This window comes from Meriones unguiculatus, chromosome 4 (genome assembly GCF_030254825.1).
Source record: "Meriones unguiculatus strain TT.TT164.6M chromosome 4, Bangor_MerUng_6.1, whole genome shotgun sequence".
Lineage (NCBI taxonomy): Eukaryota > Metazoa > Chordata > Mammalia > Rodentia > Muridae > Meriones > Meriones unguiculatus.
This window is the reverse complement of record NC_083352.1, coordinates 8,322,170-8,334,590: the sequence shown is the minus strand read 5'-3', so window position 1 is coordinate 8,334,590 and position 12,421 is coordinate 8,322,170. Positions and strand designations below refer to the sequence as shown.

Here is a 12,421-nt window from a genome sequence, read left to right as displayed (position 1 = left end):
CCTCTTTGGGATGCACAAGTGCCTGCAACCCTGAACTGACTGGGAACAAACAGGTCCACCCTGAAGTATTAACTCCAAGTACCAGGAAATCCATGCTGAACGTGACTTTCTGATCGTCCAGGCTCCTGGTCACACGTCTATACACAGTGGTTCTTTGAGCATCTATACCTTATTATTCAATCTGTGGCCCTTTATCGCCTTTTTTGAAGAAAATAGAATGAAAGAAGTAGATTGTCTTGCTTGCTTGTGGAGACACAGTTTCACGGTGAGACAGACAGAGTTGCAAGGTGACCTGGGTGGAGTAGACACAGGCTGACACCAGGTCGTACTCTTCCCGTGAGCTCTGTACACTTTCTTTATACGGCCAGTTCCGTGCTTTCCTCAGAGGCTCGGCTAGGAGATGAGACACATTCCCGACTTGGATGTAGGGGCTGCCTCCTCCGTGGTGATTCCCTTCATGTCATCTGGCATTTCGCCGTCTTCGCGCCACACATTCAGGTCCCCAAAGATACCAGTCTCAATCATCTCCTCCTGCCAGGGAATGGAACAGTTGCCAGAGGCAAATTCCTGGAAGAATTCTGTGTCCGTTTTGTCAAAAACCACACCCTTGACTGTGGAAAAGGCACCCACGTCCTGAATGTTCTTGGCATACACAGTCCTAGAGTCTGGGATGAATGGAGGAATCAACATCCCTGTGAAGAAACAGGAAACAGAGCAGAGATAGCACAATGAGGAAACGGCTGAGCAAAAGGGCGCCCACAGACACACTGCCGCTCTTCCTAATGCCGGCTGAAGAAGCCAGCATCCCTAAGCAGCCCCAGCCCATATGCTCAGTACTCACAGACTGGATGACAGACTGGAGGGTACCCAGATCTTGTTAGAAAGGTGGGGAGTGGGGGATGTTTCCCAGGCTGGCCTGAAATCATAATCCTCCTGCCTCAGCTTCCCTGGCGCTGGAGTTACTGGTCTGATTCACTATGCCAGATAGAAAGCCTTTTAAAATAAACCCCAGCGCTTGCCTCCTATGCCTTCCGCAGACCCTCTTCTAACCAAGGTCTCTTCATGCATCAAGAATCTTGAAACCCTTTACACCAGGGCTCCTCAGTCCCTCAGGTGGCAACCACACCTTCTCTGTAGACCCTAGACTCAGAGACCTTGCCTGGCCCCACATAGGCATCACAGCAGCAGACAGCAAGCTCAACTCCACAGCCTCCCTCCTCCCCATCCAGCTTCACTTCCTGACAGAAGCTGCAAGATGCCGGGTGTTGCTCATCCAGTCTCTGGTCCTGGCCTCCTCAGGACATTTTTACCCTACCCTGCAATCCTGCTGAACAACAGCCACTAGGTCCAGCTTGCCAGTGGTCCTGGGTTGGTCCAGGCTGGCTGCTAGTACCCAAAGCACCCAAGGGTAACCTCTTTACCTCACTTTCCCCAACATGCCTGACTCAAGCCCCCTGTGTCCCACCACTCCCTTGCGGCTCAGAAGATAGACCTTGGACCTCCTGAGCCAGGACCCGTTTTTGCCTGCAGGCCTCATGACAGCTCTGCCATGACTTCAGATAAGCTGCTTGGCTCTTCCGCCCAAAAGTAACTCTCTTGGAGAACCTTCTCCCCCTCCTCTCCATGGCTCCTGACTCAGCCTGTAACCCTTGCCCTGTACTCCACAGATCCAAGGACTCAAGTGAGGCAGACTTTGTCCTCATTGTTTGTCGTGACATTGAAGCCGCAGGATACTGCGTGCACTTGTGTACAGGCGTCTGTGTATCCATGCTCATGGACCTGTGTGCATATGTGCTCACCTGTGCATGTCTGTTCGTCCATCTCATGCCTGTTTGTGCTGTGGTGTGGTTTGTGCACGTGCATACCTGTGTAGGTATGTTTCTGTGTACTCTCGCATGAGTCTGTGCAGTTTCCAGGGTGACTTCAACCTGCCTGACCCCAGTGCCCAGTCTTGGGATGCTAGCGATGAGCAGAGGACTAGGTGAGCTGCCGGAGGCTCAGTCCACGGCTGACCCCATGGGTAAGGTAGGCCATCAGGGGTCATCCAGCGCCAACCCGCTCCGCCCTCTAAGGCATCTGGTACCGACCATACCGGCTTCAAGTTGCCTCCAGCTGATGTCTTTGAAGAGGATGTTTGCCCTCAGTGCGTCACAGGTCCCATCCCGGAAGCCCAGGCGCTTCTCCGGGTCCTTCTCCAGCAACTGCTCACAGAAGTCCTTGCTGGCCTGGCTGAACTTTTCTGGGTACTTCACGGGCTCCGAGATGATCCGTTGCTTCAGTTCCTTGTTTTCTATCTGCATGATGGGCAAACATACAGCCCTGGCTAAGCCTCAAGCCTCACTGGGGTGGAGGTGGCTGATGATGCTTCAGTGGGCCCCTCCCAGGTGGCTTGGCACTGAAAGGCTCCAATCTCAGGGCAAAGTGAAGCCCCCAGCCACCGAGGCTATTGTTTTTGTTTTGTTTTGGTTTGGTTTGGTTTGGTTGGTTTTTCCAGACAGGGTTTCTCTGGGTAGCCTTGGCTGTCCTGGGCTCACTTTGAAGACCAGGCTGGCCTCAAACTCAAAGAGATCCGCCTTCCTCTGCCTCCTTAAATGCTGGGATTACAGGCGTGTGCCACCACACCCAGCACCAAGGTAGTTTTAAGGGTGGTGCCAGTTGACCTAGTCACATGTTTGGCAACCAGTCCCGCCACCGCTGCACAGAAAATGACCAGAAGTGGAAGTTTTTGCTGGGGAGCTTGGTGAGGCAGAGATCTCTCACTCAGCCATCAGAGAGAAACCTAAGGTGGAAAGCTTACCTTACTTCTGGTCAGCTTTGTTGGAGTCCCCCAAGCAAAGCTTTCCCCAAGCATATGAGGCATGCATGCGGCTTACTCCCCAGAGACCCCCCCTGCAAAGCCATCTCCTCCATCATCTCTCTGGCATGCATGCACAGGACAAGGGCAGCATGTGGATCCTGAATGAGCAGTGCTGTTAGGGCACACGGCTTGCCCTAATGCCCGTCACTGTGGAGGCAGGCCTAGGAGACGGAGGCTCTTCCCAGGTGGGAGCAGGATCATGGGACAGCACAGAGCTGTAAGCTCAGGTGAGGACAAGGCAGTGACAAGCAGGTGGGCACTGTCCCTAATGGGACATAGGAGACAGCACCTGGCTTCTGACCCAGACCAACCTCTGTGTGTAAACAGAAATGAAGAGCAGGCAAAGTGTCTGGGGTGGTTGTCCAAAGCCCCAAGAGCAGTGACCTGGTGTCCCACAGTTAGCTAGGGACCCACGGGCAGCCTGCTTTGCGAAGGCTGCCCCAGAAGGACCCGATGATAGAAACCAGCCGCAGTCTTAACAGGAAGAACCACCCAATCTCAGATAGCATGCTCTGCCACCTGCCGGCTCTGGTGTGAAAAGGCAGATTTAGAATTTCTCAGCAGCTCCACCTACAGGTCTCACGAACAGGCAGGCCTTGGGACAGAACCTCACCCAGGAGCAGGACCCCAGAGCCTGCCCTTCTTATACAGTCGGTGGCACGCCCCACCCCCGCCCCAGGACGAACCCTCTCAGGGCTTCCTGCCAGGCAGCACCCACCTTCTCTCCTCGGGCTCGGAAGGGTCCTCTGGCTGCGATCATCTCATACAGCGTGACCCCCAGGGCGAAATAATCCACAGAAAAGTCATACTCTTCGCCACGCAAGAGCTCAGGGGCCATGAATCCTGCCATGGTGAATACGCAGAGGTTCAGAGACGCAGCTCTCCCCCACTGCTTGCTCCCCACCCGGTAACCACAGAACTATGGGAGCTCTGGTAACACCCTGCCCCCAGCGGAGGAGACTGTCTCACTACCAGGGACTCCGAGGTCAGAAGCCTCTTTGTTGTCATTGCAGGACATCAAACATCCCACCCGATGTCCACAGTTGTAACAACCAGATATGTCTTCCAGCATAGCCAAAGATTTCTAGGGGCAGAACTGGCAGGGTCAGGACTCTCACCCCTGTGTGAATGAAGCCTCCGCTCAGACTCAGGACAATGCAAAGCAGGAGCATGTGCTGCGTGTTCTGCGTGTGCCTCGTGGGGCAGACAAATACAGACAGAGCCTGCTGTGACTTTCTGACTCTCCTCTTACAAAGATCCAGAAGTGAGATCTGTGCCCTGTCACCCAGAGCAGGTCCAATGACCCAGGTGCTGTGGCCAAAGCCTGAGGGACACTGGTAAGGTCCCAATCCTATGCCTTCCTCGGTCACTCTGTCCCCTGGCGACATGAACCTTCTTTCATTACCTACAGGGAAGCTACAGCCGACCTCCCTCAAGGCCCTGTCCCATGCAGGGAGCACCTATTACATTCAGCCTTCAGAGATGAGAAGGAGCGAGCAAGCAGCCTAACAGTGAAGAGGGAACGTGTCAAGACAGTGCAGGCTCGAGGAAACAATGCTCCGAGACCAGCTCAACAGAGCAGCACCTAACGGCACAGACACCACGGCACGCTGTGGCCTTCTAGGCCAGCATGCCCACCCTGCTCTTCCTAGTTGTGTGCTCACAGGGTGGCATTTGCATGACGCCCTCAACCCCTGCGGCCCACCACACGTTAAGGCCCAGCGTCTCCAACACGGTGTGTAGACAGTCTCCTCCCACTCGTCTTGTCGGAGTCTGAGCCCCACGTAACAGGCAGCGGAGCTGTTCCTGGACTCCTGGATGACTGGCTCTACCGGAAGGTGAGTTGTGGGCTATTGCCATGCTCGCCACTTCTCCACGGCAAGACGTCACCAGTGTTCACCCAGAGCCACTCGCAGCTGTGCTGAGCTAAACCCTAATTACGTTGCCCTTTGCCTTCAGGTTTTGGGTTTTTGCAAATAATCTTGCTGCTGCAAAGGCAGCACCCATGAGTTACTGGATGAAGGAGCAAGTGGAGTTCACAGCCTACGTGCACAGCCTACAGTTGTGGCCTGAGCTGGGAGGCTGCAGAGGGGAAGGAACGGTCTAGAACAGTGCTCATTGGCTCCTGGAATATCGGCTTCTAGTTTGCACCCAGCTCGGCATTTCCAGAGCCTATACTGGGGTTCCAGGCAAAGGATTCACATGGCTGGTAGAGATGCCCATTGCAAGCTCAGCAAGGAGGTGATTGGGCAGGCAATGGCGCCCTCTTGTGGGCAACTGGTCTCATACTTAGGCCAGAGCAGGACCAGTTTCTGGGCTTGAAGTAAATTCTTTGAATCTTGCTTCAGTGGACCTGGGGTTTGCAGTGTGCTGAAGTTTGGGCTATCTCATTCAAGAAGATGCAGCCATTTCCTCACAAGGCTGTGCAATGGCTCCAAGCTAAGCTGTTTCCAGAATCCCTTTCTCAGATCTCCTTCACCCCGTGCCTACACAGAACCTTCAGCGCCTACCAGCTACCAAGACCCAGACTAGACAAGCACCATGCCTCCTGAATGTCTGTATGGATTTGTCCTGACCCTGAATGGAGGGGGAAGCTCTTGTCCCTTTAGCCACCATGGTGTCAGAGACAGTCTCCAGTGGCACCTGGCACAGGGGCCTAGTCATTTTGCGACACAAAGCAGATCCTATCTCCACTCTGTTTATATCCCAACTTAAGTCTGTCTGAAGGCAGACAGCCCAGGGAAGGAGAAAAGTAGCTCACAACACCTGTCAGAAATCAGCCTGAACACAAGACAATCCAGAATCTGGAGAAGGGAAGGACCTAAGTGAGGGTGTATCTACTGCAGACAAGGGCCAGGTATGTAGTGGTCACGTCACAGCTTCATACGCCGCCATTAAGGCCATACAGCACTAAGCATGTGCCTGGGCTGTGGGCCTCCTCCACCTGACTCAAGTCTCTTCTCTCTTCTCCATGTTCTTCCCCCCTCCCTTCCTCTGAGGAGGACGAGGGAAGCAGAATACACGAGTACACATGTATGTGCACTCAGACACAGATGTGTCTACAGTCACCTTTATAGATACAACAGTGCATCTACACAAAACGTACACAGAGACACACGCCATCTATGCACATACATGTGTGTGCCGAGCTTACACGCAGAGGTTCCTGTACATATTCCCACATGAGCGCACTTATGTGTCTATAAATGCATGCATGAAATATGCATATATAAAGGTGTGTAGGTAGGCCTGTGCATGCAGAGAGATGCATTCATAAAGATGCACACATACATAGTTGTATGTATGCACACAGGTACTATCACGGTTGCATGCATACAGAGGTGCCTTCATACACATGCATGCATGCACACAGAGGGAGCTGTGTGCCTACACACATGTACAGATATGTGCAGATGCACAGATATGCCTATACAGGCTCATGAGCATCCACAAGTGTGCTTACACATAGAGACATCCATGTGCACATGCAGTCACAACTACAAGACATACAACATGAGAATAACAACATACATACATGAGAATAAGCATGCATGTAGGAATGTGTGTGCACAGGTATGCATGTGCACGGAAAGACACACATGTGCGTAGCCTGCATATTGCTGGCTACCTACCAGGGTTTACGGAAGCCTAGCAAGGGCTGCTTGAGAAAGGCCTCTGTCCCTGTGCTCTGTGACGTGAGCCTCACAGTAACCCCTGGGCTCCATCAGATACCCCAGACAAACTCCTTCTGTCAGTACCCGGGAAGCCCAGGAGAGGTGTGCAAGTTCTCTCTCTGCCCAACAAGGCACCAAGGGGGCAGCTTTGCCAAGCCAGTGAGATTGTTAAGGCAGGGCAGGGGCTGCCCCTGAGGGAACAAACAGTTCTTGAGCTGCTGATTACCAGTGTTTGCTCTGGACAACACCCACTCTCTGAGTCGCCACTTTTGGGTCTTGGGGCTCCTGCTACCTCTACCTCTAGAGAGGTTGAGCTAGGCCTCTTCATGGGCGCAAAGCCTCTAGCCCCTCCCCCAATGCTCAGATCTTACCTGGGGTCCCCGCATAGCCCTTGGTCTTATCATGCCCTTCCTTCAGCTCCACAGCCAGCCCAAGGTCAGAAATTCGGATATTGCCTGAAAGCAAATACAAGCCGAGATCACACATACTCCACAGAAGAGAGGTGCCAGGTGAGCCCGGGGCTCAGCAGTGTTCCCCTGCACAGCAGCATAGCACATATGTTCTATGTGCATACGCCATACTCTACACACACAGTCACTCCCTGCAAAGACATAGCATGTACATAAGTATATCATACATACCTTACACGAAAACATGCAGCACCTGCCACATGCATGCATACATACGTACATACATGTATGTATGTATGTACACACACACCATAGCTTACACCACTGTCTTTTATACCCTAACACCACTGGGCCCCTCTGCAGTGACTTTCAAATAGGCTGCAGAACACGTGCTTCGGGCCCTGAAGGCTGCTGTGGCCACCGTCCACTCCAGGGGCTCACCATCATTGTCCAGCAGCACATTCTCCGGCTTGAGATCACGGTAGACGATGCGTCTCTGATGCAGGTGCTCCAGGCCGCTGATGATCTGTGCTGTGTAGTAGATTGCTCGTGATTCTGGGAAGCCGGGGTTCTCCTCATCGACATTGTAGATGTGATACCTGGGGGCAGAACACCATGCGAGGCACATATGCATGGGGGCACACACAACATGCGTACACACACACACACACACACACACACACACACTAGGCTTAAGGGCTGTGAAACGCAGAAACAGAGCCAGGGTCTTGGGGCACACTTCTACCGAGATGGCCTCAGATGCCACCTCACCCATGAGTGTTAGAGAGGCAACTGTTAGGAGCATACAAGCTTGTTCCCTAACACCTCCTTCCTTCTGCCCCCAGGGCAGTGCTGGGACAGAGCCAAGGAAGGTGAGCTTACCCCCAGTTTCTTAAAACACAAGCAACCTCCAGTCTCCAAGTACACCCGTGGTCTGCTCCACTAGTCCCCGGACCCCTGGGTGGATTAGATGGCAGCGTTTCCTTCCCAGCCCCTTCTCCACAGGTCTGAGGTTTGTCTTTTTTTGTATTTTCCCTTACACTTGCCATCTCAACACTTGACCGGGAAGCAAAGCCCACAGGTAGAAGCTGTGAATGACCTAAGCTGCAGGGGAAGGGGGGGTGCGGACCGGGGGCTTGGAAGATAATCAGAAGCTCCTGGCAGGGACTGGAGGGGGGGGGGCGCGGTATAACCCAGAATCACCCAGCATTCTTTGCAGCCCTCTTCCCTTTCCATAGGATTCTCACAGACAGTCTAGACCTATGACTCATCTGAAGAAAAGGCAGACGGCTCTGCTTGAGAGGTGATGTAAATAAAAGCAGATGAACTGAGACGCACAGAGAGTTCGTGGCACCCTACATTCCCAATGGCACCCCAGGGTCTCACTGTGCACCAGGCACCCAGAGGTCTCAGCACGCTACCCTTGTGTGCCAGTTACCCCGGGACCTCACCACCTCGTCCTCCTTACACTGACTTGGTCATTATTGTTTGACTCTATTTTACAGAATAGGAAACTGAGGTAAAGAGTGGTGAAACTGGGGGCTAGAGAGATGGCTCAGAGGTTAAGAGCACTGTCTGTTCTTCCAAAGGTCCTGAGTTCAATTCCCAGCAACCACATGGTGGCTCACAACCATCTATGATGAGATCTGGTCCTCTTCTGGGGTGCAGGCATACATGCAGAGAGAATATTGTATACATAATAAATGAATAAAATCTTAGAGAAAAAAAGAGAGTGGTGAAGTCACCCAGCCTGTGAAAACCAGTGACCTGACCTCACCGAGGATGCAGGAACAGCCTCAGAGTACCGCCAGGCTTGGCCAGCTCAGGCACCGTCGGGGCTGGCACTCTCCTGCTATAAGCAATAGGCAAGCTGGCCGTGGCCAGTCTGCTAGCTTTCTATCCCTACAGGATTGGGTACCAGTGCAATCATTAATTTTCATTTTTTTTAGTCCTCCCAACCGACAATACCCTACCACAGCCATCCACAGCACATGCCCTCTGTCACCTGTTCCCAACACTCTTGGAGATGTGTGAGGATGTGCAATGACAGACATAGCCCAAGTCCCGGACACCACCAGACATGAGCTAGGGAGCCTAGCTGAAAACAGCCCCGGGTCTGGCACCTTTACCTTATGTCACCTCCATTCATGATGGTCATCACCAGACAAAGGTCAGTCTTGGTTTCGAATGCATAGGCCAGAGACACAATGAACCTGCTATGGACTCTGGTCAGAATCCTCTTCTCAACTATGGCGCCCTGGAAGCAGAATTGTGGTTTTTCAGTGTCCTTTGGAATGTTGCATGCTGGGCACAGCACAGGACAGGCTTGCGACCTGTCTGAAATACGGCATGTGTTCGTTCAGGGGCCTAGCGTTGGAGTCGACTGGGACATCGCCATCACTTCCCCGTCCGCCTTCCGCCTGCCCTGGTGGCCCCATCCAGTCCTTGCTTATGTCCAGCTAACTCCCAGCGCAGCCCAGCCTTCCGTCAGCGCCTGCTTTCTTGTTCATCTTTATTCTAGACGTCTGCAGGTGTGGAAGGGGTGAGAACGGGTCAAGCCAGCACATGTTCTCACTATGTAGCCCTGGCTCTCCTAGAACACGCCACATGGATCGATGAACTCACAGAGGTCCATACCTGCCTCGGCCTCAGGAGAACTGGGACTAACAGTGTGTGCCACCATACGTGAGCATAAAGCCCTTGTTTGTTTGTTTTAAAGTATGCAGTTTTATGTCTTTTAATTGAGATGCCTTAAATAAAAATGAAAAGTTAAAGCATTTTCTAATTTTATGAGCAGTTCCAAATTAAAAAAAAAAATCAATCACCAAGGCTCTTTAGAAAATGCATCTTCCACATATCACGACCTCCATTTTCTTTTTTTTTCTTATTTATTCTTTCTTCATACATTACATCCCAAACATAGTTTTTCCTCCCTCCTCTCCTCTCAGCCTCTCTCCTCTCCTCCTCCCCTCCATAAAGCTCTTCTTTGAAGACTAACATTAGACCACCATGAGGTGAAGTCCCTGAGGCCCCTGGTAAAGGCACCTGATACCTCCACTTGCTGTTGGCACCTCATGTTTGACCTTTCACTAAAGGCTCAGGGACCTGCTGGGGGCTGGTGTCGACCGGTAAGAGTTTCACCGCATTATCTGTACATCAGGGCTGTCCCTTAGACAATAAGCCGCTTTCGCTGATCCTGCCTTATCTAGACACTGACGCCAACAAAGAAGGAAATAAAATACTGGCAGCCTGCCTATGTCCTCCACTCATTCTTGTCCCCTGGAAACCCATGTTCGGGAGAAGTGGTCCTGCACCCCAGCATCACAGATGGGTTCCGCCTCTTGTGAACAGTACCTGCCAAAGCGATGTTCAGCTGGCAAAGCCTGTGGCCACAACAGGAGCCACACTTTGAGGAAAGGTTTCTAGACAGCCAGATACACGCTCCAGACAGCAGCTTCCAGCAACTGACTTCCCCCTGAGCTGCTCCCGAGCATCGAAGGACTACAGCCCTGGCAATGGCTGCCTGAACCAAGGGTGTCCAAATGGCAGCACACACACGCACAGTGGCTAAGGCCTCCATAGAGCCCTGGTGGGAATCTTGGTGGGAGGCCTACATTCTACCCTCCCTCCAGCCTGAGAGCATCCTTGTGCATGCTGGGCTCCCTACCTGGTACCCCTTCCTCTTCTTCAGCCGCTTCTTGTTGAGCTTCTTGCAGGCGTACATCTTGCCAGTTGCCTTCATCTGACAGGCGGACACCTCCCCGAAGCCCCCTTTCCCCAGGACCCTGAAGTCCAAGAACCAGTCTTCACCTATGGGCTGGGCTTCCAACCACTTCCACTGAAGAAACCGCAGGAAGTACAGGCTTCCCAGGTACTCCTGGAAGGGGGCCTGGCTCAAGTGATCCAGGGTGGCCTGCAACAGAGGCTGGAAGAGGCCATCCTGGGTGCTAGCTGACCCTTCCTTCACCCTTGCCACCATGCCCTGGTCTAGAAAGTTGCAGAAGAGTGTGGCCTCTGGGTCCAGGTACTCAGCCAGGATGGCCTGTACCTTCTGCGGCCTCAGGTCATCATCAGTCGTGTCGTAGTCCTCGATGTCCTTCCAGAGCTCCAGGGCTGGCACGTGTCTCTCATTTGTCTTCAGGAACTGTTGGAAGAGCCTCTTGCCAATGGGTTGCTCTGAGCACAGGCTCTCAAACTCCAGGCCGATGCTGTCACGGAGATTCTCGCACTTGGACAGCGGGGGCAAGCGGAGCTTGGCCAGATACTTCTTGTCTCGGGATGATGGAGAGCTGCTTCCATCAAAGCTGCCTCGGGCAGCGATGAAGGCAGAGTTGGCCACCACGGTCTCCAAGGACCCGAAATCCATCCCGATGGTGCCCCGTGTCCACTTCAAGTGTTAAGATCCATAAGCTGAAGTCAAGCTCAAGACGCCTGCAGCCAAAGCAGGCCTGACCCTATGCCCTTGGCCTGTGGCCTGTTCCCGCCCTTGTGGGACTAGGGAGGCATGCAGCTGTGGCTAGGATGCTTGGGCACCCACTGAGAGGCCGAGAGAGACCAGGGCTGACAAGCATCTAGCTAAATCCCAGCCCGGGGGTCACTGAGGACACCTTAGGGGTGACCAGCAGGTGCCAGAAAAAGACAATCCCCTAAGCTGCTTCAAATCGGATTAGAGTTCAGCTTGGCTCTTTCCCCCTGGGTGTCGCCTTCATGTTCCAGAGGGAAGGGCATACCGAAGGCTCCTTGGGAGTAGTTGCATCCTTCCTTGGCCTTGGCCGGTGGACAGGACCTGTCTGTGTCCTGCTGGGATGTGGGTCTGGGGTAGAGGGTGGTTAGTCCCAGGGACTAACCATTTCTAAAGATGGTTGTTTTCTGCACTATTTCATTTTTTTACCCTTAAGAAAGTAGCAGGCAAGCCAGGAGTGTTGGCACACACCTATAATCCCAGCATTCTGGGAGGCAGAGGCAGGCAGAATCTCTGTTGAGTTCAAGGCCAGCCTGGTCTACAAAGTGAGTACAGGACAGCCAAGGATACACAGAGAAACTCTGTCTCAAAAACAAACAAACAAACAAACAAACAAAAAAACAAAGTATCAGGCTTCGAGAAGCCTCCCTATAACAGGAATCTAGAGGGGAAAGCTCACAGTGACCAGCTTCCCCATCTGTAGGTGACACCGTGGACACTTGATGGGGGACCAACAAGTCTTCTCCTTGAAGAAGATTTACCACAAGATGGTTAGAGGACAAAGATAGGGGGCAGGAGACCCACAGACCATCACACTGAATTCCCAGTCAAGCTGGAAGGCTCATGAGGCGAGAGCATGGGGTGTATCTAGGATCCAGTCGGGCACACCGGAGACAGGCTTGAAATAGCAGAGACTCATCTGGGGCACACTCGGGACCCAGCTCAGACCCACCTGGGGGATGGCAGAGTCTGTGGGCATGTCACCATCTCCTGGGGATGTCTGTCATGTCTGTAGGGA

At 53.0% G+C, this 12,421-nt stretch overlaps 1 protein-coding gene across 1 annotated transcript; it reads right to left on the bottom strand.

Annotated features, from left to right (window-relative positions):
* Nucleotides 1–245: 245 nt before the first annotated feature.
* Grk1 (G protein-coupled receptor kinase 1) lies at nucleotides 246–11,307 on the bottom strand. Its single transcript, XM_021653050.2, has 7 exons — nucleotides 10,609–11,307; nucleotides 9,071–9,198; nucleotides 7,383–7,540; nucleotides 6,903–6,986; nucleotides 3,572–3,700; nucleotides 2,093–2,290; nucleotides 246–692 (listed from the first exon to the last, which is right to left on the bottom strand). The coding sequence occupies exons 1-7, from the start codon at nucleotides 11,305–11,307 to the stop codon at nucleotides 394–396; spliced, it is 1,695 nt and encodes a 564-aa protein (XP_021508725.1). The 3' UTR covers nucleotides 246–393.
* Nucleotides 11,308–12,421: the final 1,114 nt, after the last annotated feature.

Bases quoted from the DNA above. Each gene is read 5' to 3' on its own strand.
- Grk1 (XM_021653050.2), bottom strand. From the start codon at position 11,307: ATGGATTTCGGGTCCTTGGAGACCGTGGTGGCCAACTCTGCCTTCATC. The intron at 2,291-3,571 runs GTGCTGCCTGGC...TCATGCAGATAG, and splicing joins AGCCCGAGGAGAGAAGGTGG to AAAACAAGGAACTGAAGCAA. The intron at 693-2,092 runs GTATGGTCGGTA...GTTTCTTCACAG, and splicing joins CTGGAGGCAACTTGAAGCCG to GGATGTTGATTCCTCCATTC.